The 26,910-nt window shown below is 41.5% G+C and overlaps 1 protein-coding gene across 5 annotated transcripts in view; it reads left to right on the top strand.

Annotated features, from left to right (window-relative positions):
- LOC126922891 (uncharacterized) overlaps positions 1-26,910 on the top strand; it is a 163,902-nt gene that overhangs the window by 109,398 nt on the left and 27,594 nt on the right. For all 5 annotated transcript variants that reach the window (XM_050735819.1, XM_050735820.1, XM_050735821.1 and 2 more), the window contains exons 5-6: positions 9,810-10,228; positions 17,839-17,902. In XM_050735819.1, the coding sequence (XP_050591776.1) occupies positions 9,810-10,228; positions 17,839-17,902 (483 nt within the window). The remainder of the gene's footprint in view (positions 1-9,809; positions 10,229-17,838; positions 17,903-26,910) is intronic.

The raw sequence follows: 26,910 nt of genomic DNA, 5'->3' as shown, positions 1-26,910 counted from the left end.
TATGAAAACAACGTGCCAGATGCAAAGAAGTAGATCATTTAAAAGTAGCTTCGATAAGTTGAAGTTTCATGTAATTATCACGTCAGATAATTTTTTAATGCACATTACTGCTGAATCGTTATTATTGTTAATAATTATATAGAAGATATTTATACACATTCGTATTTTTATGAAGATTGGAAAAATGAAATTCAGGTAAAAATTTATGTCACTAAGTGTTATAACGAGTACTATACACTGGATTGTGTATTTTTACATACTACGTGCATTCGGTACATAATTGCACGTTCAAATTTCCCACGAATAAAAATCCGCAGCCTAGTAATAATAATTTGTTAGAAACGATAACTTATCAGCAAAATCAAATTGATTTAGCCAATAATCTCGTTGATTCCAACGTTTACAACAAACATGCGCAAAATATAGTCACATCACGGTCCATTTACGGTTGAAATATCCCGGTCGTTTAAGTAACACCCTTATCTCGCCGGAGGAAAAAGTAGAAGAACGAGTCTCGCGCCTCGAACGTTCGGGTTTCTGCGTTTTAAATCCGTTTTAAGAGTGTCATATCGCGGTGGAAAGGGTAAGACGAGGATAGGAAGAGAGAGAAGGGAGACTTATTGCCCTGGCACGTTTTCCATACGCGAAACAGCTTTATGGGGGTCGCCACGAAATTTCGGGGCCCCCACCCATTACCGCGTCGCGAGGGGCCCCACCGAGTCGAATTTCCGGCATTAATTCGACATTATGCGATATTCAAATCGGGCCCGGTGGAATTTTTCGGTCTAACGAGCTCCTACCCCCTTTTTCCTTAACCCCCTTCTATCCACGCCCCCCGGCTGCATTTTGCCTGCGCAGAGTCACGGCCGTTCCTCTCATGTCGGCGAAGAAACAGCAGATTACGTTATTCCGCGCTGTATCGCAGAATTCCTCCTCGAATAGCAAACGCTGCGCCAATCTCGACTCGCGAATATTTGTTCCTTGTTTCGTTCTACATTATATTTATGCGTTACGAGTAATTTTGTTTCTTAATTTAATTTGAATTTAATTTTTATTTAGGGGTTGAAATTATTTTCAGTAGGCTCTTCGCTCTATTGCTGTAACATAATATGCTTCGTTCTAATGATGCGATAATGATTCAGCTAAATGATAATTAATCGTCAACTATTGTGTAGAATATTCTTTGCGACATTCTTCGCTGATTTATAGGTATTTCGTAAAAATGAACGTTCATTATAAGCATTGTGAACATTGAGTTTATCTCTATGAATGTCTCGCCGCAATATTTCATTCGCATTTCAGTTTTAATTCGTCGATCAAGTTATGTGATTGCATCCTGTTTTCTGACAAAATTCCATGCATCTGTCACCTATTGCTAAAAGACATATCTTCGCACCGGAAAGATTGTTCCCCTTTTTAAGCGCGCCATATGAAAGCGCGCTCTTTTAACCATTGAACAACATCAAAATCAGGAAATCAACGAAACTGCGCTCGTCGTATCTGTCTGCTGCAATCTTTCCTTAATATCCAATCATTAATTGAAATCTCGGTATCCTGTACTTCCATTCTCTTCTCTGTACAAACTTCGCATAACACGACTTTCCCTTGCCAAGATTCTCGTCACAATTGTTACTATTGCCATTTTAATGAACAACGAAAGGGTCAAGTCTCGGTCAATAATTAAGCGAAAATCGTTTACCTTCCAATTTAATGGCGCGTATCGAACGACGACGACGACGACGAGAGAGAGAGAGAGAGAGAGAGAGAGAGAGAGAGAGAGAAAGAGAGAAAGGGAGAGAAAGAGTGGTCTCGAACGAGCGGGAGGACAGAGGCTGCGTTTTCTGGCACGGTTCGGCGCGGCTCCTCTTTGTTCATGGCCGTTTCATTTTTCGAGTACGGCGGATAATTAATCTTGGGTGGGCATAAAAGGGTTTTCGGGTTCGGTCGCGAGAAAAAATGAGCGCAGCTCTGGCTTCGACCGTAGCCAGTTGTTCGCTGCCCCTTTTTTCTCTCTCTCTCCCTCTTTCTCTCTCTCCCCCTGTGCCCCGTTCCGCGGTGTCTTTCCGTCTTTATATTTCTCTGTTGGCCCGTCTCCCCTCATCCCCTTTCCTCCCTTCTATCTGTGCAGCTGATCCCGGTGGACGTCGCCTCCCACACCGTGGCGTTTCGTGGGGCACCGCGGGATTCTAAACCGGCATATCCCTGTTGCCCCCCACTTTCCTCTTTCTCATCCCCTCGTGTTCGTTCTCGTATGTTGGCCGCGCTGCTGCTTGCTCGCCTTCCACCCGGGTGTTTTTTTCAGAATTTGAGTCAATAAAAAATCGCCTGGAACAAAGGAACGAACGGCCGCCAATTTCTCACAGGATAATGTCCGAGGCCCCATCGTGGCCCGGCGGAACGCTAATCACGGCCGGGCATCTTGACTTCTGTTAGGTGTTAAAAATGGGCCCCGCGGGGCCCTTCGGTCTTTATCTCGCCCCAGCTCCGCTTCTTCTACCCTCCTTTCCTTGCCTTCGCACGTCCTATCTGTTCTACCTCTCCACGAACATCCGTCTCTTTCTTCCTATCCGTTCTTTTTACACCCCCTGCCCCCGCTATGCCGCTGACGCATCTCCTCTCTCCCTCTTCGCTACGGTCAAATATTAAAATTTGGGAAACGTTACACCCGGCCCCCGACGAATCCTTGTTTTTCGCAAGCCGCTGCGAGGCCTACGCTTAAAAAATTACGCAGATGGCTCATTAATTCGAACGCGGCTCTCGCTCCCCGTGGCGATTTTTCTGCCAGGGAATCTCGCGAGATCGGCATCGCGCGAAACCGAGAACCCCAAGGTTCTAGTTTGCCTTTCGTGGTTCAGTCCCTTCAGCAGGATGAGGCTTCTATGATTTGGTCGTCTTCTAATCTACCGCGATGTTCCTATAGGGTGAGTCAGGGTTATTCGAGTTAGCAGGATATTCGAGTCCGCCCTATTAATTTGTCTCGTAGGTCTTGTAATTCGCTAAATTTGGTTCTGAATCATCTTTAAGCTATTTTTAAACTATTTCTTAATTTTCTACTTACTATTCTACTAATTTTCTATTCTTTCGTGTCACGATTCTACTTTTCAGCTTTTACCAAGCAACGATTTTTGTAACGTTCCGAGGAAAACTTTGACGTACGCCGAAGATCGGAAATTCTGCGTATCAACGATTCCTTTATACTTGTCTCGGATTGAAGAGACTTGTGAACAATTACAGAAACACGAACGTAGTAACATTAATCTTCTTCGTAGGAAGAGCAATGCTAATATTTCAACGTTGATGAATTTTTCCAACTCTTTTATTAAGAGCATCGAAATCCGAAGATGGAGCATGAAAAGAGAAAGAGATCGGTCGTCATGGAAGCTGAAAAAGCGCGCGGTGAGGTTGGAACGCCTTAATGGACGGTTCATTTGTTAGGCGAAAGCCAAGGGGGATATAATCCAATAATTTCGCGGCTAGGAAAAATGAAAATCGATTCGAGGTGGCCAGGTACCGACACCTGTTGAGGGTTCAAGGTCGCGCGATAAAAGACTCGATCCATCAAAGAGTTGCACACGAGTCCCGCGAGGATCGCGATGGAAAAGTCGGCCTCGGACGAATCTCCCTCATAAATCGTCGATTCTCCATCGGCTCGTCATCGCCGACGACGATATATCGACCGAGGCGAATCGACTGCCGTCATTAAAGCCTCTCGCAGCCGGTTCTTCGCCCGTACCATACCCGCGTCTCGAAAACGTACAGCTGGGAGGCGTTCGAAACCGGAGAAAAACATCCACGATAAAAATGTATCTTTCTATTTTTCAATATATCAAAAACTGCGTTAAATCATTTAACGATTGATTTCTTGCAAAATATTAGGTCTGCCTACTAATACGAAACTAATATGAAAAACACAGAAGAATGGGACAGGGACTTTTAAGTATCAAAAATATCAAACAGAGCGAAAGTCGAAAATTTTCAAATAATATACTTTTCTATTTATTATATGCATACGGTATGCTTATTACTAAACCACGGTATTCAAACAGAATTGAAAATGTACGTACAGCTACGACATATTTACATAAATACGGTAAATACACTTCGTGCAGTTAATTAATGCAGTTAGTTAATGAGTTGACTCTGTATCTTCAGTTTAATCTGATCGTAATATTATATATATGTACATGTTCGTCAATTTCTTGAACGTTTCGAAGATATTGATTGTCATATTATACCATTGGTTCGGTATAAGATTTCTTTAGATTTAACGAATCTTATTCCCAACCGAAGAGAAATGTCGACATACTTCTAATCAGCAAGTAGCACCAAAATTTAAAACTCGACGTAAGTAGACTGGTCGCACCTTTTCCCATGGTGTCCACATAACGTAAAATCGTGTTATACTCAGAGGAATGAAATTCCCCATATGATACCAATTCGATGATCGAAGACTATCCATCGTTTCGCGTTAAAATTCCCGAATTCTTGAATTCCAACCGTCATCATCAAGATTTCCTGGCTGAGCGACGTTTTATCGGACAGATAAAAATGTCTCAATCCGCTATTCTTCCAACTGTTAGATCGCCAAGATACCGCGTGCCGTTTTGAGCGCGACTGTTGCAAAGAGAAGAAGAAGGAAAAGGGAGGACACTCAGCCGATAAACAGGGTCGTGGAATTTTATGCGACGCATTCCAGGAACGCGTGAAATCCTCGCGTTTCGATGGCTCGCGCGAAAAACGATCGTTGTCCCCGCGGTAATATCGCAATTAGCGATAAGTCCGGCGCGATCTCTGTCGAGAGCCAGGCCACTCCGTTTTACGAGGAATCGCGTCGTTATTCGTGATTTAGGTATTTGAAACGCGCCAGGACGTCGGATTACGAGTGGCCGCGGCCTCTCGGCTTTCTTGTTTCCCATTAGAATCGAATTTCGTGCGTATCGTCGTGTAATGAAACACGCGAGCGTTTATAGTGTTCCTCGCGTTACGCATGCCTAACGTGCATACGTGGAAATCGCGACACGGATTTCGCGATCGGCCAACGTCGCGTCTCCACTTCCCACGGAGAGTCTTCGATTTACTGTTCACACGCTTTATTACGTCCGTTCGTTAACCCTTTCTCCGTTCTCTTGTATTTACTTCTCGTATTTACTTCTCAACTTTCGTTCAATCCTTTACGCCGGACAGATAAGAAACACATTAAAAATCATATTTCATATCGTGTTACTTCTACCATATATTTTTGGATTCGTTTCAAACTTTATTAAGAAAACCGTGATAGCAGCTCTGCCTCGCTACAGTGTTAACGAAGTTTCCAAGATGTTTCATCCAGCACGCATAATATCGTGATATGAACTCTCTATCGTGAGTCATTGTATTAAAAAAGAAAAAAAAAGAAAGGAAAAGATCGTTAAATTCTCAGGAAATCCGCCTAGTCCCGACTGCTGGTAGATTGACCGATAACTCGCGAATCTCTAAAATTTCACCAATTTCTCTCACGCTGTTATGCGAGAGTTTGCCCAGAAAAAAAATACCCAAAGTCCCTTGCGAGGTACTCGACGAACCATCGCACCCGGAACGATTACTCAGATTTCTCAGCGAAAGGAGTGTCTCGTGTCTCGGTTTTCCATTTCCCGTTACGAAACGAAACGATGATCCCTTTCCACCCCTCCGGCGTGTCCCGTTCACGACCCCTTTCCGGAAGAGGAACTCACGACAGTGAGAAAAGAGAAGGAAGAAAAAAAGAGGCTCAGCCCTAAAGGAGCCGGTAACCCCGTCGGGTCACGGGGTGAATACCGTTTTACCGACTATTAACTCACTTTTACCCTGTTTTCTTACCCCCTGCGCCCTAGAGAGCGTGACAGAGGCCGCGTAAAAGGAACAGAGACGAAGAAGACGAGAGAGAAACGAGGGTTTCTTCGAGCTGTAAGGGCCAGCTACTACGTGTTTTCCTTCCCCTTTCCGACGTTTCCTGCGTAATCTCTCCCTTTCTCCGCTCGGCGCTCACCTCCCTTTCTGCCTTTTATTTTATTCCACCTTTTTCCCCTATTTTTTTCTTTTTTTTTTTTCTTTACTGGATTCTTTTCCGGGTTACTGGCGGACGTACGCGCGTGTTGCAGGTAGCTGCGGCTACCTGCGAACTCGTGGAGTGGATGAAGGGGGAAAAAAACGCGAGTTTTTGGGGGCCACGGTCGATTTAACCCCTGAGAAAAATCGCGCGACCCCAGACGTCGATCGGGGGTTAACCGATTTCTCTCCGGCGAATTCGGAAATCGGAGAGGAGCCAGCTTTCGTTTAAAGGCTTAAGTATCTCGTAAAAATGGGTGCACACGATCCGGAAGATTTTTCGTGTTTTTCCTTTTTTTTCATTTTTTTTTTTTCTTTGGAATGTTCGTGCAAGGGTGAGCGGGTCAGATGTCATCGTCATGGTTCTTCGTTCCGCGTTTGTTTCGCATTGTTATTTGATTCGAGAAATTACATTCTGCTAGCATGAAATTAATACTTTTACAAGCAATGTCGTATACTTAATAAAAATACATACAGTCAATAGTAGAAGTTTGAACTGTTGAATTAAATAATTAATATTCTTCAGCGATATTTATCAGTAGTAACATATAGTGTAATAATGAAATCTTTGATCGATGTATTTTTTTATCAGAAAACTGCGATTCATTGTAAATGTAATCATTTATCAGCACATCGTTCTTACTTCCAACTTCTACGTTATATTACGGACAAGTGCCCAGATACTTTTGTGTCGTAAGTATACATTTACCGTCTCGAAAATCATCAACATCTATAAATCTTTAAGATGTAATCAAAATTTCAGATAATGGGTCGACGTGCAATCATGTTTCTTCAAAGTGTATATATAATGTTTCGATTTATAAATCTTCTTCTTAAGTCGTTAACTGCGTCAATTATTTTCTTGGACGTTTCGATTTCACCGCCACCCTCAACCCCCTTTGCCATTTTTCTCGGGCATTCTTTCTTTCTTTTTTTTTTTTCTTACGCTTGATTTTTATCAATCGGCTGGCCAAGACGATATGTGGAGCAAAGATGAAAGGGAGAACGTCGCGAAAGGAAAAGAAACACAGGATCCCCGCGGCGCAACCTCCTCTTCGGGTTGGACCTTAAAAATCGAGTCAATTTAAGGATCCGGCTCGGGATACAAGCATAACGCGAGCGTGCATGCGATTCTTCAGGAGTATCCCCTCGTAGAAATCCATTTACCGTTGAAACGTGTACGAAATCATTCCAAGTCGCTCCTTTTTTATCGCCTACAACCGCAACATACACCTTGTATATTTTTTTAAGGTTCAGATATCAATAAGTAAGAAAGCAATAAGAAGCTGTTTAATTTTTAAAAGTTGCACGATTCTTAGTTACAGATTGTTCCTATGTCACATATTTCAGCATTTATATTTTAAAAAATATGCATTTATGGAAAATTCAAGAATGTAAAACGTGCACAGGTGTGGTGACTCCTTAATTCTTTGAAATACATATAACGAGCTGTGATAGCAATAATTTGCTCTCATCATTTCGCACTGTCCCTAAGCGATTAAACCTCTACAAGTTTAGAAATACCAATTTGCATGTAGTATTAATATATCATTTATATTTATAAGCTTTCTAAAGTTCAAGGTACATATTGAATCAATATTGACACTCTTAAGATTCTTCATTTAATTATGGCAATGAAAAAAAATCATTCTTTCAGAATATATATATATATATATATATATATATATTAAAATTCTTCGTTTGAACATGGAAATAAAATAAACATTCAATCCGGAATTGTCTATGATTGAAGGTTGAATATCATGTTAACTTTATTCACAAATGTACAGCCGATGAAAAGTTATTTTTTTTACCTTTCACCTTTGATTTTTAAAAAGAAGTATACTAAAATACCACTCCATTCAATTAAAAAAGCCAGTCAATCCGTCGGGAGCCTAAAAATAATTCCAAAGTATTTTCCCACACGTTCGCGCCAGTCTCCTAAATTATCTCGGAGAATAGTCATTTTTCATCGACGTCGACGACGGAACCGCATATCCGTCTCGTTAAACGACTCTAGGATCGTCCCGTGGTAAAAATTGTAGAGAAGGAAAATCCTAGAAACGATATAAAAGAAACGAAATAAGGGATGGTAGAGATGAAGCTTAAGGGGTTGCGTAATTTCGATAGACGTCATCGATTCGAGCAGAAGGGGGTCTCACGGAATTTTAAAGCCCTTTTCAGGGTTTTCCAATCTCCTTTTTTTTCTTTTGGTTCACCTGGTTCACTTTCTTTTCCTCGTTTCGCGGCCACGAGATCGACTGGCCAGGTCGAAAGCTGCAGGTAGAAATTTCCTAGTCCTAGTTTGATGTTCTCATGGATCCTCCTCGGTGCGAATAAACCCTGTTGGATCTACCTGAATCGCAGACTTCTCACCCGGGGGTATTAAACGCTGCCCTAACTCCTTCCATCGATTTAAACCCTCCTTGGGATGCGCTATCTTCGTTTGTCTTCTCTTTGGGAAAGAACGAGCAGTCATTCAGCTGTCTTTGCCCAGGATTTCGATCGCCAACAATCTTATTAATAACTGGGAATTTGTAAACAATTATTTTTCCAAGAAATAGAATGAAAGTGGATTTTCAAAAGCGTGAACTGTAGGAAAAATAGTGGCAACATTTTTGCAATACCGTTCTTTCTTTCACATTAGGATATGGTAGAATAAAAGAAGGAACAGATATCTTTGTATGGTACAACATGAAAGTGTTCAGAAGGAGGAATTCTAACAATAGAAAACAACGAAAGAACGCTTTGAGAAAGAAATTACACCAATAAAGTACGAAATAATGGTGTTTCGAAAAATTGTAATAACTTTAGGAATATGAAACAGTGCAGAAACACAGAAGAAAAATATTTAAATAAAAGATGTATTTTAAAAAGTACTATAACTGTCGTTTAAATGCAATTTGAAAGTATCTGGAGGGGTATGAAAATTCGTAACTGAGGGAATCAGCAGATGTACCTGCTTCCCGCAGTCGATTGCGGCTTTTTCACTATCGAGACGTCTCAATTTCACGACTCTCAGCCTCAACCGGCAAAAAACTTCCCCTCAGTCACTTTTTTACCTCCACGAAGTCGTCGCGTTTCTATTCGTTGATCCGTGTTCCGGGTTTCGACCAATCGACAGACCCGTTCCCCACCTTGCTTTCCAAAATCTTGGAAAATACAGGTCGCTCTGTCAGTCTCTTCGAGGTGTCACTGAAAGCAGGTCGAAGAGCCAATCCGATAGGTGAAAGAAGAACGTTTGGACCTCTACGGAAGATCTTATAGAATCTGTTAACCTTACTGCGTTCTTTTGGATCATTTTCGATTTGTCGTGCTTGTCTACCGTTAACAAGTTTGTCAAGTTTGAGGAAAGTGTCGTCCATCATAATTCTTCTCAATTTTATGCGAGAATCTTTTCTGGAACGATGTATTTAAAAAAACAGAATGAGACTGGGACGTGGAAATAAGTGGACCGCAGCAGGGTTAATTCACTAATCGAGTCATATTTATAATTATCAAAGTGACATTAACTAAAATTACATTAACATTTAAAAGTGAAACTTTTTAATTTATATTTATCGTCGAAGAAGTTTTCAAAGTGACATCAACTGATCAATCAGTCAAATTTCTTAAAGAATCCTCTCATATTAATCATCTTAATCATAAGAAGCAATAATGATAAATAATGAACAATTAAAGACACTATCCCAATTTATAATATTATGAAATTTATGCTAATCAAATGATGCAAATTTTTGTTACAGGGAAGGTGAAAGTGAAAGAGGAAAAGGATGCATCGTCAATGGCGCCGGGAAGTCCTCCGACGCCTCCGCACACCCCCCAAAGCCCACCGCGACACAATCCACCCCCTAGCAACCTGTCTCAGTCCTGTCAGACTTCGAATGCCAATTCACCAAACTTACAACAGCAACAGCAGCAGCATCAGCAACAAGAATCGAATCAACAACAGCAACAACAGCATCAATCGCTTCACGCGATGGCTAACACACCCCTCAGCCAGATTTTAGTGCAGAATCCGGCAGTTGCTCAATTATTGCAACAAAATCCAGCGATTCTGTCGCAGAATCCGCAATTGGCGCAGTTGTTGCAGCAAAATCTTCAAGTTCAGATCGGCAGCGTCCTTTTCCAGAACGTCAGGAGGGAGGAACCTGAAGAGCCGAGGGTGAGTCAGTCGAACAAATTAATTAGACGAGGGTCCCTTTCATCTCCCGCGGAGCGTTTCGCCGTGTCCCCTGCTCTCTCTCCGCCCTCGCGACGGAAATGGATTGTTTCGTTTCCTTTTTCCTTCTTTTCCTTCGCATCGTGCTCGTCGCCGCGGATACTTTCCGAGAGGAACACGTTCACAGTGAGACTTCTTTCGTAAATGAAATCTTTAAAATTTGTTTTTAAATGTAATGAAAATTGACAAAATTCCTTTCCAAATTTAGTATGTTTATTTCTTTTTCAAGAAACCCATTTACGGTGGAATTTTTTGGTAAATGTAATCTTTTAAATTTCTTTGGAATTTTCTTCAAAGCTTAATGAAAAGTGGGAAAGTTATTTTTAAAATTCGATGAAAAATGTTATACCTCATATATATTGATACTAGATTTTCCGTCAGTAAAGTATTTCAAAATTTGAGAACGAAGTATCTAATGATTACAAACATGAAAAGGAAATAAGCAACAAGTAGTAAAAATAAATTAGCCAAATAACGAAGAAAAATATTTGTTAAATGTTCATTAAATTTCACACAAACGACAAAGCGCTCTTCGTTTGCTCAACGTAGCTTATTTAATTATAGACAGAAATAATGTGATGCATTAAAGATCAGGAAAATAATAGAACGAGCCGATTATTTTTATCGTTCTATGTATAATTTTATGAGGAAACAAGATAATTTGGTGTAGTTATTCATACTTAACCCACTGTGAATCGAGCTTAACTCGTGACTCGAAGACGTAGATCGATTATAGTAGACCTCGTGGACACCGGGCCTGTTGATGATGACGTGACACCGGATTGTCAACATGCCGCGAGCATCTGCTACAGCGGTTGGATTTCGTTCAACTTGTTTCCACTTTAATGACCAACGCCAAGATCCATACACGCCGTGCCAATTATATGAAAATAATTATCTCAATTTATTGGTGACTGGCTCACGCAATACCCGAGATAACTAATTCACCGTGAAATCTTGTTCGCGGTTTAAAAGCTTTCCTTAATTGACTCGACCCGTTGATTGCCGTTTCCCTTGTAAACCAAATCTGCCAACTAATTTATTCTCATTGCGATTTCTTCGATGTTTTTACAAATCCCAACAGGTTTCTTTTTTTACGCTTCAAATGAAATCAGGAAAAGATTTCTGCCGCGAAAAAGCTGCAGATGCAGATATCGAATTGCAGTTTATTTTCATTTCTATGTCTTTTTGTGTAGAAAATTTGCCACGATGCAATATAAATCTAGTTGGTCGCGGTTCGTTGTTCCGTGAAATTGAACTACATCCAAGAGCATGTTACAGCACTCTGCATTGATGATTCGATGATGTATGCAGAGTTGACTCTGCGCGAAATCGTTTCGTTTCCATCGTTAGCTAGTTCTCGTTTCGTTTCTTCAACTACTTCGATGGCAATCGAATAGTTCTATAGAGAAATGAGTCGTATTTTAGCATCATATTTTAGATCTGGTTTAGAGCTACAGTACCTGCTGTGCACAGGTTTGATGCCATCTGTCAAAATGTTTTGCTGTTATGAATGAATACAAAGATACTCGATGTTGTGTTTAAGTTTTCTTATTTTATTCGAAGAAATGGCTAGTTCAAGAATTACTTCGTTGTTTGATGAAGAAAATGTTAATTAATTTGAGGTAAGCAACATATTGTATGATCTTCTGGTCTCTCGATGACAAAAATATCTGCCATTCTGTTCTAAATTTATTTACGTTTTTGACATCCATTTTTTTGGCTCGCTCTAAAATTGTTCTATATTTCTTGGATATTTAATTCGATACGTAGTTCGACACAATTTATTAAGATACTTTTAAAAAATTGACGACTCAGAGAAACTACGATCAAATAGCCATGAACTCGTATTAGTCATTCGTTTCTTGAAACTCGTACATTAATCGTGTAGATATGTAATAAGACCGAAAAATTATTAAAAAATAGAATTGATCGATTTACTTTTCGACAAACGAAACACTAGATGCTAGGTGGAATATTTTAATTAAGAAGAGCAGCAGTAAATAGCCAACGATTTTTGCGCGCTACTGTACCTTCGTCGTTTTAAAATAACATTCTTCGAGCGGGTAAAACATCGTAGTTCGCCTAAAAATAATTGGAAAATATTATCGACGAAAAATAATAGAAGGTTCTAGCGACGATGGGCAGTGAATCATCGTGTCTGTTTGATGGCTCAATGATGACTCGTCGACAGACTCGTAAAAGTCTGTGGCATTCCAGCGGGAAACGCGTAGCTACGCTAGAATAATTCAGGGGTTCCTGGAACCACGAACCAACTAATCATAATTTGTCCCTCGATATGCATTGCCGTAATCTCCGAGAGTCCCTGATTCTTGACCTTAATTCGTTCAGACGTGTTCCCATGAAATAATCGAGAGAACAATGATTCCTTTCCCCTCGATTCGCACTGCGCACGCGTACAGAATCGCTTCGAGGGGCAGGAAAAAAGGACAAGCAATTCGATTTATCCAACGATAAAAAGCCCCGGTCACCATAAAATTTGGACAGATTCGTCGGTTTATCTTATCGCGTGTAGGCTGCTAACAATCGCTTCGAAATTGAATTCGCTTCGAAATCGCTTCGAAAAATGATGGACGACCGACCTGAACGGAAAGAAACTTGGTTTTAATGTGATTGCATTTTCACAATGACTAATAAAACGGCTGAAGTAGGATTGTTCAAATCGCCGCGCAAGAAAAAAGAAAAAATCGCCGATGGTTCGGTTTGGGTGAGAAACATTACGTCAGGCGTCGGGGAATTAACTTTCTAAAAGAACAATTAACATTCTACGCCATCCTTCGACACACCCTACATTCGATATACAAGTTTCATACACGGGTTATTCCAGTAACTTGGAACAGCCTCGAGAATATCACGAAGGATCTTCATGCATATAGTATCGTATAGTATTTGCGAGTAAATAAAGATTCGCACCACACCTTCAATAGCCTAACAATAAGGAGCCTAGTATTTCGTCCTATGATAAAAATTATACGAATAACGCAGATGTTGTAGATAGAATTGTAGGGTTCGCTGCAACAAGGAAGCAGCTCCAATATTTAAACAAACACAGAGCGAAAACCAAATTGGATAGAATGGAAGAGAATAATTGAAAATTATTACGTCACTCGGTCTATTATCTGCACTTAGCGCGGATAAATTTTTTTTGCAGTCTGATCATTACAGAATGCCATAAAGGGTACAAAGTTGAACCCTGTAGAGAACCGCGAAGCTATAAATGAATATGTTACGTCAGGATTTTATCGATTTTTCTTGGGAGGAATCGAAGAATTACTAAAAGTTGCTCAACGTATAATACGATACCACAATATTTTAATAGATAAAACAATTCTCAATTTCGGCATTTTTATACAATTTATTCTCTTAACAAGAAATCTGCAATTGTTCTAAAATCTAATAATGCTAAACAAAAATTGGAATTTATAGGAACACGAAAGCAGTTTACTCGTGCGATGTATATTCCTATAATATTAAGAAATAGGAACGCAACAATAAATCGAACGATTTTACTAAAAAGATTGGGAAACGTGGAAAATGTAGTGGTGCAAATTCCTATGTAACTGATGACCAGGGACTCTAAATATAGAATGTAAACCGCTCGTGCAACCACCCCATTCAAACGATTCGCGAGAAAACCTCTGTTTATGGCGATGACTGTTCGAATGGAGGGAAATTCACGGGAAACGATAGGTCGGCGTTTGCATCGGTCTCGCTGTGTACCGGGCGGCGATGTGCAAGTCGAGCTAAATATACATGTGTACGTGGCCAAAGAAGAGACACGAAATGGCCCGGGAGGCTCGGTGTATCGCCACGATGGAATCCCATACGGGGAGAATTGAAATTATTCCCCCGATTTTTGTCGTGTCGTTTACATTATTTTCGCCTTTGAATATTAATGGGCATATGCTCTCCGGCGTTATGGCACAAGAAGTAACAACGGCGTATAATACTCGACTCTTAACGTTATTCTATTGTTTGCAAATCAGCTCTATTGTTTTCTCATATACCTCTATACTCTCCCGGTTCCCTCTTCGCCCTCCCCCCATGCGCTCCTCCTACCCTCCGTATTCTTCTCTCTCTTTTCTCTCTCCCTCTAACTCTGGAACGCTCTTCTTTTACCCTCTCCTCCTTCTCTTGCTCGATTCTTCGCTCATTCTTTTCGTGGCCGATCTTCTTCTTCCTCCTCTCTTGTCGTCGTTGTCGTCTTCTTAACCAACATGCACATACATATACGTATACATACGTATACACGTAACCGTTGTATAGTATTTTCTATTTGTTTCTACGATCGTTGCTTCCTTCCTCTGGCTCTCTTCCTCGTCCTCCTTTTCTTCTCTTGCCTTTCTTCCTTATACACCGAGTTTCGCATGGTACCTCCTGTGGGACTCCCTATGAAACCCCTATGGTGGGCCACTCTGCAATCGAAATCTGCTTTGTGGCGCACGTACTGACTTTTCGATGTCTGGAAAGGGGGCTGGTTCCTTTTCGCTGGTTTCTTTCCCCTTTGTGGCGGTCGCACGCTTCTTCCGGTTATCTTACATACATATGTTGTCTTCTCTTCTGAATATTCTTTTCAAACATTATCGCTAGCCATTAAAGGAAAGAAGCAACCGGGGGGACACGCTTTATGACACGGATTAGCCGAGTGTCTCATACGACAAAAATTCTCATGCTATCCGTGATTCCGTCTACCAGTCAAATTCTGTCACGTTTGCGCGGCATTCTGGCGACATGAATCATCCAAGGATAGAACGCAACTACTCGGTGGAATCTGCAGAAGGTCTCGAAACCTTAATTAATTATTCCCCGTTCTAGTCATTAAACTGTCCACGACGAACATATAAATCAAAATTGAAATACTCGTATTTGCCTTCTGCGCTTCGATAAATCGTCGGAATGTTCGCGATATTAAAATTTACTCGCTTCTTTCCGAATTTGTTCACTCATCCATCGATTTTCTCTTCTTAGAATTACTAAAAAAAAAAAAAAAAAAAAAAAACAAAAAAGAAAAATAATTCGAATAAATATGGATTGTCTGTGAGTTTAAAACTCATCGATCTAAAATCGAATAAATGTTCTTCCCAATACAATCTGGAGCATCAATCGATTTTCCGTAGAAACGGTTACGAAACATACTGTGCATCGCGTCATTCGCGATAAAGTATTCACTCTGTGCGCGTTGAAAAATCGTCAACAATCTTAGAATCTTGGAATTTCCGCGCTCTTCCTTGAATTTGTCGACTTATCGATCGATTTCCCGTGAAAATGGCCGCGAAACATTCTTTGCTGCGCATTGCCATGCGATCCGCACAGCGATCCGTAATATTGGGCATCGAAGGTCGACGATAATTATGAGCATAGAATATAAATGGTGGATCGTTGGCCACGGGATCGGTGGAACGCGATTGCCGTGCACGTGAGCCGCGTTCTCTCCGCGGGAAAGCAGAAGCAGAAAAGAAAATCGACCCCTTTGGCTGAAAATGGAAACGGGAGGAAAAGAAGACACGCAAGACAAACACGATGAACACACGATGTGGCAATCGCTTTATAAATTCAACGACGCCACGGATCGGCATCGCAGATACGGCTTCGGAAATCGTACAGGATTCGAATAATTTGCACCGCGATGGGGCTTCCGGACAACTGGCGTCCCTTTCGAGCATCGCACCGTCGTTATTCTGATTTTTTTCTCTCTTCCTTCGTTTGTCCCACGTTCAAATCTTTTACAACGTAGTTCGAGAGAGACTTGACCAAACAGACGAATATAGCATTATACATTTAATCTTTTACCCTCTGACGATACTTTAATTCTCTTCGAATTTTTCTGCCTCACTCTCACTCTCGATTCAACAAATAAAAACACATTCATATTTTGAGAAAATCTTTATACGTATCAACGATAATTTTTTAATTTTGCTTTCAAGCTTTTGAGATGTAACATATGTGTGTGTGTCATTTGGAAATTTCTAGTATGTACAACAAATACGTAAAACGAAAATATATGCAACAAAGACAGTAATAAAAGTAAAAAATGATATAAAAGTTTAAATTTCATCATACGTAAGTTCAATTATTTATATCTATTTCCTATAATGAGTTGAATTTATTATATCTGATATATGGAAATATAGGAAACTGTTGAAGGATTAGTCTGTAAACTGGACAGAAGAAGAATCGCGATAGATGTGGAGGAAAACATCGCTGATAAAATGAATTTGTTCTCCGAAATCAGAAATCTTAATCGAAAACGTGGTTTGAAACGGATTTTCCTGCAGTCTTTCTTGACACACATTTGCACATTGCATTTCGAAGGTCGACGACCCTATACCTCGTACTTGAAAGTTTTTGGGGAACCGGAAGCCGTTTCCGTTTCGCATAACGTCTCGAAGAGAGGATGTCGTAACGATAAAGGCGCAATTTCTGTCATCGCGAAAAATCGCCGACTAAAGGTTAAGTCCTGGAATTTCTCACAGTACCTATCGTACACACGAAACCATCTTTAATTGAAAATATTCTAGACAAATGAAAGTTCCGCTACGAAGAAGAAGGGGAGACGAATGGTCCACACGAAGCTCAATTTAGAGCAATTCAAAGATTTATTTTATTACACCAAAGTGTACCGGTCTTATAAAAGGAAAAAAGCCTCTCAAAGAGCATCCTTTATTTAGGGCAGGATGCCCTATCGTTTAACAGACAGAATTTATCATTGCGTTCTATGGCTATAATCAAAAGATGTTCATTGGAAATGATCATAAAGTGCTAAATAATAAATGATCATTTACAATTTCGCTATGAAATTATAATGAAAACACGAAATACAAAGAATTAATGCTCCTATTTCAATACTAATATCGTCTCGAATTTCACTATTTTATGTATGGGTAACTAAATATATATATCTTTACCAATATAATTCTGATAGTCGGCTGCCATTACAGTGCTAATAAAATTTCAAAGTGTTCCGTATAACGCACATAATATATGTCATAATATATTCATAAAACATTTTTACAAGTGTTCGAATGCTTTCATAACCTACCGTGCTTAGAACTTTCCCTCTTCGACTCGTATAATTCAGATAAGAAGTTTCTTAAATCGTAAACCAATTTCTTCAAATTATAACCAACACAAGTGTGCCTACTATATTAGTTTCTAAAAATAAACCTCATCGTGTCATAATATCCTTCGATGCACGATCACAATGGCTCGTCCTTTCCCTAATTTTGCCATTAGGTTACATCGTGTGAGAAATAAAAACTGCCCTCCTTATTTAAACCCTAGGACACCCTGCTGATCGATACGTAGAAAGTCGCAGCCTCCTAGTTAGGGTAACCAGGTTTTCCCAAAAGATCTCGTGCCCCTGATAATTTGGAGGCATTCAACTTTTTAACGACACGTGTCGCGGATTCATAGAGGCGCGCTCCGTCTCTCCCCCATTCGTGTTGCGTGGGCGACTCCCCCCTTTCGTCCCCATCGCGAGCACGGCCCTGAGCATGCTGGTGCATTGTACATCGTAATGTATTTTCTTTTAGGTACCGCCGACAATAGCGAGCCTGGCGGCGATGAAGGTGGAGGCAGCTGACCCGAAGGTTTCCGGTGAGTTACTATTTCCGCCTCCTTACGGAATTATCGGGATCGTAATTAGATTCAAATCGAGTCTCCGCCGTTCGACGACCCTGCGCCAACCGGCAAGCAGACAGGAAGGGAGGGATACAGAAAAAGAAAGGTGCAACGGGGAAAACAAAAGGAAAAGATATCGGTCGGTCGGCGACGCGGGGGTGGGCGGAGGGCAGGCAAGGGGTCGCGAGCGGTGCACGTTGAAATCGACAACGATCTGTGCTTGAAACCAGCCTATTTGTCCCATTCCTTTTTAATTATTCCAGAACCAGAAACCTGTTATCGCACCTAAGATGAAAGTCTTAATTCATTTACACTCGAATGTCCGCATACTTGTTTAAATCAGCCTGTTTGCTCTGTTTTTTAATTGTTACGATAAAATCCTGTTGCCATACGTTCGATGAAAATGTTCGTTCATTTACACTGGGAAATCGCGTATTTGTTTAAATCCATCCATTTGCTCGATTTCTTTTCAATTATTTCGATAAAAATCTCTTGTTACACCGAAGGTCATGCTCATTCGTTCGCGGTTTTGAAAGCTTCAATCGTTTTTCCAATAGTACGTTTGCATTTACTTCGTTAGAGGGATGAGTCAGACTCAACAGGTGGTTCATAATTTCGGCACCGAATAATCAAAGAGTATCCGAGTCTGTGATTTGTACAATTTTCTTGTACAAAATTGGACAGTTCATAACAAGAACTACTCTCGTCGGATGTTTCGACTTCTTTGATAACGATGAATTCTAGTAATTAGAAGGTAGACTTCAACGTGGTAGAATTGACATTACGAGATTGACAACTTCACTTCTTTGTTATAATTAGATACAATTACAGATACATTGGAAATTATTAACAAAAATTTTCCCATTGAAATATATTGAAGAGAAATTCGTTTGCTCTACTGGATGAAGACAAACATGCACAAGGGTTGTTCTTGTCATGAACTCTTCGATCATAGAAACCGTATCAGAAGTTCGTTTCCTACGTTGTTCCGAATCGCGATTTCCAAGATTTTGAAGCACACTGTGTTTTTCCGAAATTGTTCAAATCGTCTTGGACACGATGGTCCCGTATCCCTGGACCAATTATCAATTCCCACGGCCACGTGACCGGTCCGTGAATCTCGTCTGGAAACGAAGGACGCACACGCGCCTCGCCTTCTATTTATTCGATTGAATCGGTGCAGGCTCGTAAATCGTGTGCAACCTGACGAAACGAGTCGTGTCCCATGCTTTCAGCGTTTTGTGGCCTGGGGCTCTTCCCCCTTTATTGGAATATCCGCCCACAGCATTATGGGAATTATCAAGGAAATGGGATGAGCGCAAGTGGGTCCCACGAGGGGGCTGAAGGGGGTTTGCGTGGCCGCGGACGATCGGGAAAGAGAGGAAGACCGTGCGTGGAAACGGATTCATGCAGGTCCCCCATACACACCCACCACCCCAATATACTCCATTCAGAAAAATTATGTCACATATCGATGAAGAAACATCGTTATAGTCATTGACAATAGGGATGATGAGGATTTAAAAAAGATTCTATCTATTCTTAACGAGGCCTTTTATCGCCCTTTTATCGTTAAAGATTATCGTTGAACGATACGATAGATCATGCCGCGTTTGCTTACGATGTACAGTTAAGCTATTCTTGGATGATGAGGATTTTACAAATTTCGATCGATATTCTATCGATTTTTAGCAGGGTGCCATTTTATCAGAGAAATTTTCCTTGAATGATACGATTGAACCTATCGTCGTTACTTACGATAAGTGGATAATTGTTTAAATTTGCCTCTAAATTTGATTATTGATGATAGATGAAATGAGGATATCACGGCAATTTTGTCGATTTTTAATCAGAATTTTAGATTTAGAGGGAGGAAGACTAATGTTGCGATGTATTGTCGCGATTATCTAGGATATATAGTTAGGCTATTCCTCGATGAATAGGAATGTTTCTAGAAGAAAGGTTACGTCAGATGTTGGAGCAAAGAGATTCCTAAACGAGCTGCATGCAACGAGACGAAAAAGTCCCTAGCAAAAGAGGTCCCAGTGACGTTCTAACGACACGAGTTAATTTTAGATCGGCCACGAAGCACCACGATCGATTGGCTATAGAATCGAGAAGTCAGTGACTCGATGAGAATTTCATTAATTATAGGACATCGCGGGGATAGGATCGAGACGTTACGTAATCCCGTCGATACTCGTTTATAAATACGCCAGCTTCAACGTCTGTCTACCTATTGCGTTGTGTCTCGTTGATTCCTTCGTTTTATTAGCAATGCGCGGATTCCTTGTCGCCTATTTCTCTTTCGCTTATGCTCACACGGTTCGATGTCTGCACTCGGGTGTCGAGTCGCGCGCTCGACGACGAGGTTTTCAGTTGAAAACGAAGAAACGAATCAGAACTGACAGCGGAAATTATGGTAATCGTTTGACAAAGGAGGGCCGAAGAAGGGGGAGGGGTGTGTGTATGTGCGAGGGAGAGAGAGAAAGAGAAGAGTGGGCGGCCTCGCTCGGTGTCTCTGTTATCCAGAGACACATTCCCACAATTTCGGATCGGCCAATCAACGTCTCTCGCGCTCCCGGACGATATTAAGCTCGTCGCGAGATCCGCGGTTCAAACCGAATAAAATAAAATTGTGCGTTGTTCGCTCGGGTTCGTCGTTGTACTCGCCCCGCAACGAGAAAGGAAAAAAAGGGAAGAGGGAGAAAGAATATGAGTCGGCGGGACAGAGACGGTGCGACAGATGGCCAGAAGAGAAAGAAGGAAAGAGCGAGGGAGAGCGGCGGCGCAGAAGGAGAAAGAGGGAAAGAGAGAGAGAGGGCAGCAATCAAAGCTGATTAAGCCCACAACTGGGGAATCTGTGGGGCCAGTGTCTCACGCCAATCTCGCCCAATCAACCGGTTGGCCGGGGAGATTTAAAAAATAGAATGCCTACTGTCAATTGTCCCATAATTTAAATAAATCGAATAAATGGACAAAGTGGCCAATTAGAGTAGTTGCTGCTTGCTGCTTTAACGCATTATTCTCTCTTTCTCGCGGTGTCTTCGGCCCCTCTCCCCCTCCCCTCCCCACCCCGGCCCTCTTCTTGCCCCTCGTGTTACAATGTCTCATCGCTGGATCATCTTTTAGAGTCTCCTTCGAACGAGGGAAGTGCTTTCCTTCGCCCTCCTATCCATCTCGGTTCCTACCTCTCTGGACTCTCCGCGACTTCTCTTCACCACGTTGTTCCACGTTCACGTTACCCACCACCTTGCATTTACGTGCGCTCTTCAGAGCGCCGTTTACGCCACAGATGACTTAACCATCGGCGAGCGTGTGTGCAGCGTGTCGATGCAGTCGCCACGATAGTTTATCGCTTCCGTCGTTTCCTCTGCAACGACGTTCTCCAACAAACACCGTTTCTTTAAATTTACATTAGAATACGATTGTTTATGTCATCTTCTCGCGACGAATTTGCTTATCGAAGTAAGTCAATCCTTTTTTGAGAATGCGATATCAATCGTGTACTCCATGAGCTGGTAGTTCTAACGTACAATAGAATCAAGAAAAGAGTAGCGCGATTCGAGATACATCAAATTGTCGTTTTCGATGATTCAATGATGATCTTAAATGTCTAGTACGAAGAGAGTTCATTTTCGTTAATTTCTTGATTGCGGTTAACTCGCTCGTGAACTAAAATTTCTTGAAAACAGGTGAAACGAATCTGTGAAATTTTGATAACGATCAGGTGAAAAATCATTTTTTAAATGCAAAGATACGTGTTTAATATCACAAGCAAATAAAGGGATAGTTTTGGTAACACGAGTATAATCGTTTATCATTTTTCTTGCTTATAGTCTTTATATATTTATACATCGTTCATGGAGGTAAACGCGTTACAAATGCGATCGAAAAGTTTGCGAGATATCAAGTCGCTGTCAGTGCATGTAGTTTCGTTATCTTGATCTTTATCACGTAGTCAACGATGACAAGATATTACGAGGGATTCGAAGATCCCTCGCTCTGTAAGCAATTGTTCCACGTTTATATACGACTACCATTCCCTGGATGTACAAACGAAGCTTAATTGATTATCCGCGACCCGCTGGCCCTCGACTCGCCAGCCTTCGATTACGGTCCGCATCGAAATTTCAGTGAACACGCGTTACGTAGAATGGCACGGACGGGCTTTAAACAATTACAAGCAATTTACGACTGGAACAATTACCGCCGACATCCGTGAACCACGTCTGCCGTGCTGCACCTGTTCGACAATCATTTACGACGGATGGTTTAACAGGCACGATGATACGCGCGGTCATTAATTCGTATCAAATACAATTTAATTAACAGATCGCCGACTTATCCCGTGCATCCTTCTGTTGCATTAATATACCGAACATCCGCCGAAAATTGTCCCGGTTACGTACAGTTAGTGCGCGATAAGCATTAATTGAACAATTCCGTGCCACTTTAATGTTCTTTACGATCATGTTACGTAGTTCGTGTAGTACGCACGTTTCAAATATCGATTCTCGACACGACGTAAAATTCTATTAATCCAGATAAGAGTTTCCAATCGATGCACGATTTTACTCGTTGTCAAGGCGTATAAGTAACTAGACACGGGAGAAAAATGAAAATCGTGTTCCACATCGTATATCTGTCCGCTTTCCAAGAAAATCTCATTAACTTCGTGTTACGGTGATTAACAAATCAGACCCGCGAAGGATTTAATCATCGTGCACACACGGAGGAGAAGGAGGAGGAAAAAATTCTATTCGATCGGCGGGGTTGCACGTTCGTCGACCGGGATAAAAATGCACCGTATTAAGCGGCCAATTATGCGAATCTGGCTCATCTCGGCGAACGAACGGCTGTGTAACGCATGTCTGGAAGGTAGATAAGGTACCCTCGTAGAGGTTCTCGTACACCTACGTGGGCTGGCAGTCAAGCCGAGCCAGCCGACCAGGCAAATAACAAATAAAGCATAAACGGGAGCTACAATAAATAACTGGTGCACCGCGTTCTCTGCATATACTCGGAGCCACGGACCCTTCGGGGCCTTATTTCTCTTTCTTTCTTTCTCCATAGTCGTTTCTCCCTACCATCGTTCCCCGACGTTCCACCACCCCCACCAATGGGCCCCCCTTTAAGGACCATATATATGTCATAACGCAGTCGCCAAGAGAGCAGCCAGGCTTTGAGAAAAATCGTTCCTGACTTATGCGGTTGCCGTGAAAACGGATTTAGGGGACCACTCTCGCTTCCTTTTATTTGAGGAGCTGCATTTTTAAGGAATTACACCAGTCCCAAAAGCTGCTCGCTCCGGAAGAATGTAGTTCTGGGATGAAATGTGAATGACTAGTAGGATTTTCGGTAATCTTCTCCTTTCTGACATGCAAGTTTATTTATAGATTGGTTTATGCGTACACGGTGACAAATAATTCGTAAATTATTTAGTGTTTGAAAGGAATGTTTCACATATAAGATGAGTTGACGTAGAATTGTATCGAAGATAGATTTGATGTTAGTTTAGACGCGACGTGCAAGGAACATGCGAAGGTTAAGTTTCATTTTTTAAACAGTATCGCATATTTTTCACACATGCTGTACTAGTATCTTGTATTCTAACAGTACATATACGTTCCCAAGTATTAGATAAACCAAAAGTTGACGTATACGTACTCTGTAGTATAGAATTATGTTTATCCTTAACGAAAAAATTGAAATGACCAAGGAAATACCATTTTCCTATTAATAAAAGCTATTTCGTACTACATATATACCAAAAAATGCTCCCGATTTTTGTGCAGTGTTTCTGCAATTTGTCATTCCTATAAAACGATATTAAATTATGTATACGAAAATAACCAATGTTATTTCAACATTAAAATGTCCAAAAAGTGTTGTATAAAAAGTATAACAGGTACAGCAATTTATATGATAATATATTACACTATTTGTGCCAAAAAATAATTAGTACAAAAAATACTCTAATTTCAATATTACAAAATGAAAGATTAAATATACAAGACAGTCAAGAAATGATTGCTTAAGCAGCTCGATATTTAACAGGGACACCCCGGAACATGGAAGCGAATTTCATGGTTGATTAAAAACATCTCCGAGAAATATCTACGGGCGCCAGCCATTACTCGAAAAAGGGGGTTGAAATTCAGCGAATTAACGGTTAAGTAAATATTTGACAAGTAGATACCGGCGATTTCTTGTCGCTGGTTTCCTTCTCGCCTGGCTCTCTCGCGCCGGCCCCTCTCCGCATAATTGGTTACAGATGCATTATTCTTCGGCTCGGCTCGTTTCGCAGCCCATGCATAAACATTAAACTCTTACGACATGGGCGTCGTTCCTCTATTTTTTTTATTCTCCTTCTCTTTTCTCCAACCCTTTTTTCTCTCCCTTTTACCTTGGCCCTCGGACCGATTGTGTTTCTAATTTCGCTAACACTCGTGAACCGTCTGGGACTGATTGAAATTCCTTGCGACTGTTTGAGGAGGACCGCGTTCGAGATCTTTGACTCGGTTGGCCCCGAGGTGGATGCGGCGCGATAAAAAATAATTAAAGACCCTTTTGATCTCGCCAGCCACAGGAGATCGTAAATTCAAATGCACTTGGTATATCGCAAAACGTAGACAGCCTCTGTGTTCAACAAATTTATAATTCATCTATAATTTTATTTCAATCTTCGTACTCTCTTAGAACGTGAACATACAGAGCGGTAAGCGGCAAAGCAAGTGATGGCACAACCAATGCCAATGCTCCGCATGCCAATATCGTTACTAACCGCTTATCTGTATGTTCACAGCCTTGGTCGCAAAAAAAAAAGCGAAGTGGGACGAATTAATGAAACTCTCGCCGAAAATCTCAGACGTGTTTCGTTCATTGTCAACGAAGTAAAAAGAATTCGGAGAAGGGACAAGGTAAGCGAGGGTAGAACAGCGAATTTCACTGTGGAAGCGAAACAATGCGGTCGAGTTAGATGCATAGTCGGTCCCCTGGGAAAAAACTGCTCGAAAGCCAGGCAGATTGGAAATTTTATTATTTATATTTGAAATTTATTATCGCCCTGACTGGCCTGGTCGGTCCCCTTCTCGTTCACCGGTATTCTTTCCGCGGCGTCCGTGTTCCCTCCCCTCGTCAGCCGCTTCTCGCGCCGTCTCGTCGCCGGCCTAATTTATCGTTCCTCAACTTTTTATTAATTTCTTACTGCTCGCGGAATCGCGATCGCATTAAAAGGAACGTCCACGGCCGCTGAACGGTCACCGAAATGCATCGGTACACAAACGGAATGCCGTCCCTAATTTTTCGCTCTTCTCCATCCTCCCCCGTGTCCTCTTTCCTCTCCTCGTTCTCCCGTGCCGCGACCGCGAGGATCCTCCTCGTTCCGTTCTTTCAGCGCACGGTGTCCGCTGATCCCCTTACTAGCCTTTGGCCCATCGATGCTATCGGGCATACCGCCAAAAGAAACACATTTTTCCGCAAAATGCCGCACTGGTGGCGCTCCACCCACCCCCTCTTTCACTTCTCGTAAAAACGGATCCGGTTGGAAATTCCACGCGCGGATCATCCCGCTATTTCGTTCGACTATGTCCGCCCGTTGGGACTTTCTGGAATACGGTCGAATCAAATTAAATCCGCGGCATAGGTTGCACAGTTCTCCATGGATAGCTGAAATCGCGGATAGTAGCTGTGCATCTATGATGAAATTTACTTCTTGATCACCTATTAACGAGAATAAGTAACGACGATGTGTACGAGCCGCTTATTTGCCTAATCAGTTAATTGGATAAAATAGAAACTAAAGAAAATCGATGAAATTATACGCGTGTAAGGCAATCAGCATCGATCAAAGCTCGCTAACGTTTTAAGAATTTCAAAAAGCGAAGAGTTAACCACTTGGACCACTTAATCGGCTCGCACGCTATATATTATCGATAGAATTAGATTCTTTTATTATAAAAATATAACAGAATACTATTAAAAATAACGCGACGTTATATTGAAATCGTATAACGAGTTTCCACTGGCTGAGGCTAAAAAAACTCGATCGGAGATACCGGTTTCAAGGTTCGCGACAGCTCGAAATTAGAAGGATCGATTAGTTAATCGACTGCGCGGTGAGATAAAGTCGTGTATTCTTGGCGGCCGAAAAATCGCGAAACGTCGGCCAGGAAAAAACGAGGACGGGCAAAACCGAAACGAAGCATGATGTGGATGAAACGGGGCAGAGGGGCGTGTTGCACATGATCTGAAATACGCTTGATCGTAGAAGGGGGTTAGAAGAAGGCGTGAAGGGGGCGAAGTATCGTTTGATCGAGCAACGATGGATTCCTGAGTTTCGAGGACGGCATGCGATTGCCAATCGTTTGTTTCCCGATACAAAGGCGATCGGGGCCAATCAAGCGGCCAACTAACATTGCGGCATTCGCACTTGCTTTCGCAATTCCCTTTTCGAACTCGCCACTTTTATTGCCAGATATCTTAGTCCCTGTTACTCTCAACCCCCGCTCGCCTCCCTGGTCTGCCCTCGTGTTAATTATAGCGAAGGAACGGAGAAGCAAAGAAATAAAACTATTAGGTTGCTCGAAAAGCTTGTATAGCATTCAATAGTTAATATATCCTACGTCAGGATAGCTTTTGGTAGAATTCCTCGTTTGGCAGAATTGGAAGAAATTTATCATGAACGCACTGCGGATTTTTATGCAGATTCATGCCTTTGAGAGTATACAATTGATTTTTTTGGCAGCGAAGATACAGACTTGTTTCACCTACCAAATATAGAAAACATTATACTTCGGATATTTTATATAATCTTTTTTCATATTGTGTGCATTATCCTGTATCTTGTATCTTCAAATGCATAAAAATTCGCAGTGCCCAATCATGAGTTTCTCCGTCAAATATATCGTTTCTCGTTCGAAAGACTGACCAGTTTCGATTGGTTAAAAAGGTTTTGGTTCTCCATAAGACGACATTTGTTG

This window comes from Bombus affinis, chromosome 13, assembly GCF_024516045.1.
Source record: "Bombus affinis isolate iyBomAffi1 chromosome 13, iyBomAffi1.2, whole genome shotgun sequence".
In the NCBI taxonomy this organism is placed as follows: domain Eukaryota; kingdom Metazoa; phylum Arthropoda; class Insecta; order Hymenoptera; family Apidae; genus Bombus; species Bombus affinis.
The sequence above is the reverse complement of the archived record's forward strand: the minus strand, read 5'-3'. Positions and strand labels throughout refer to the sequence as shown.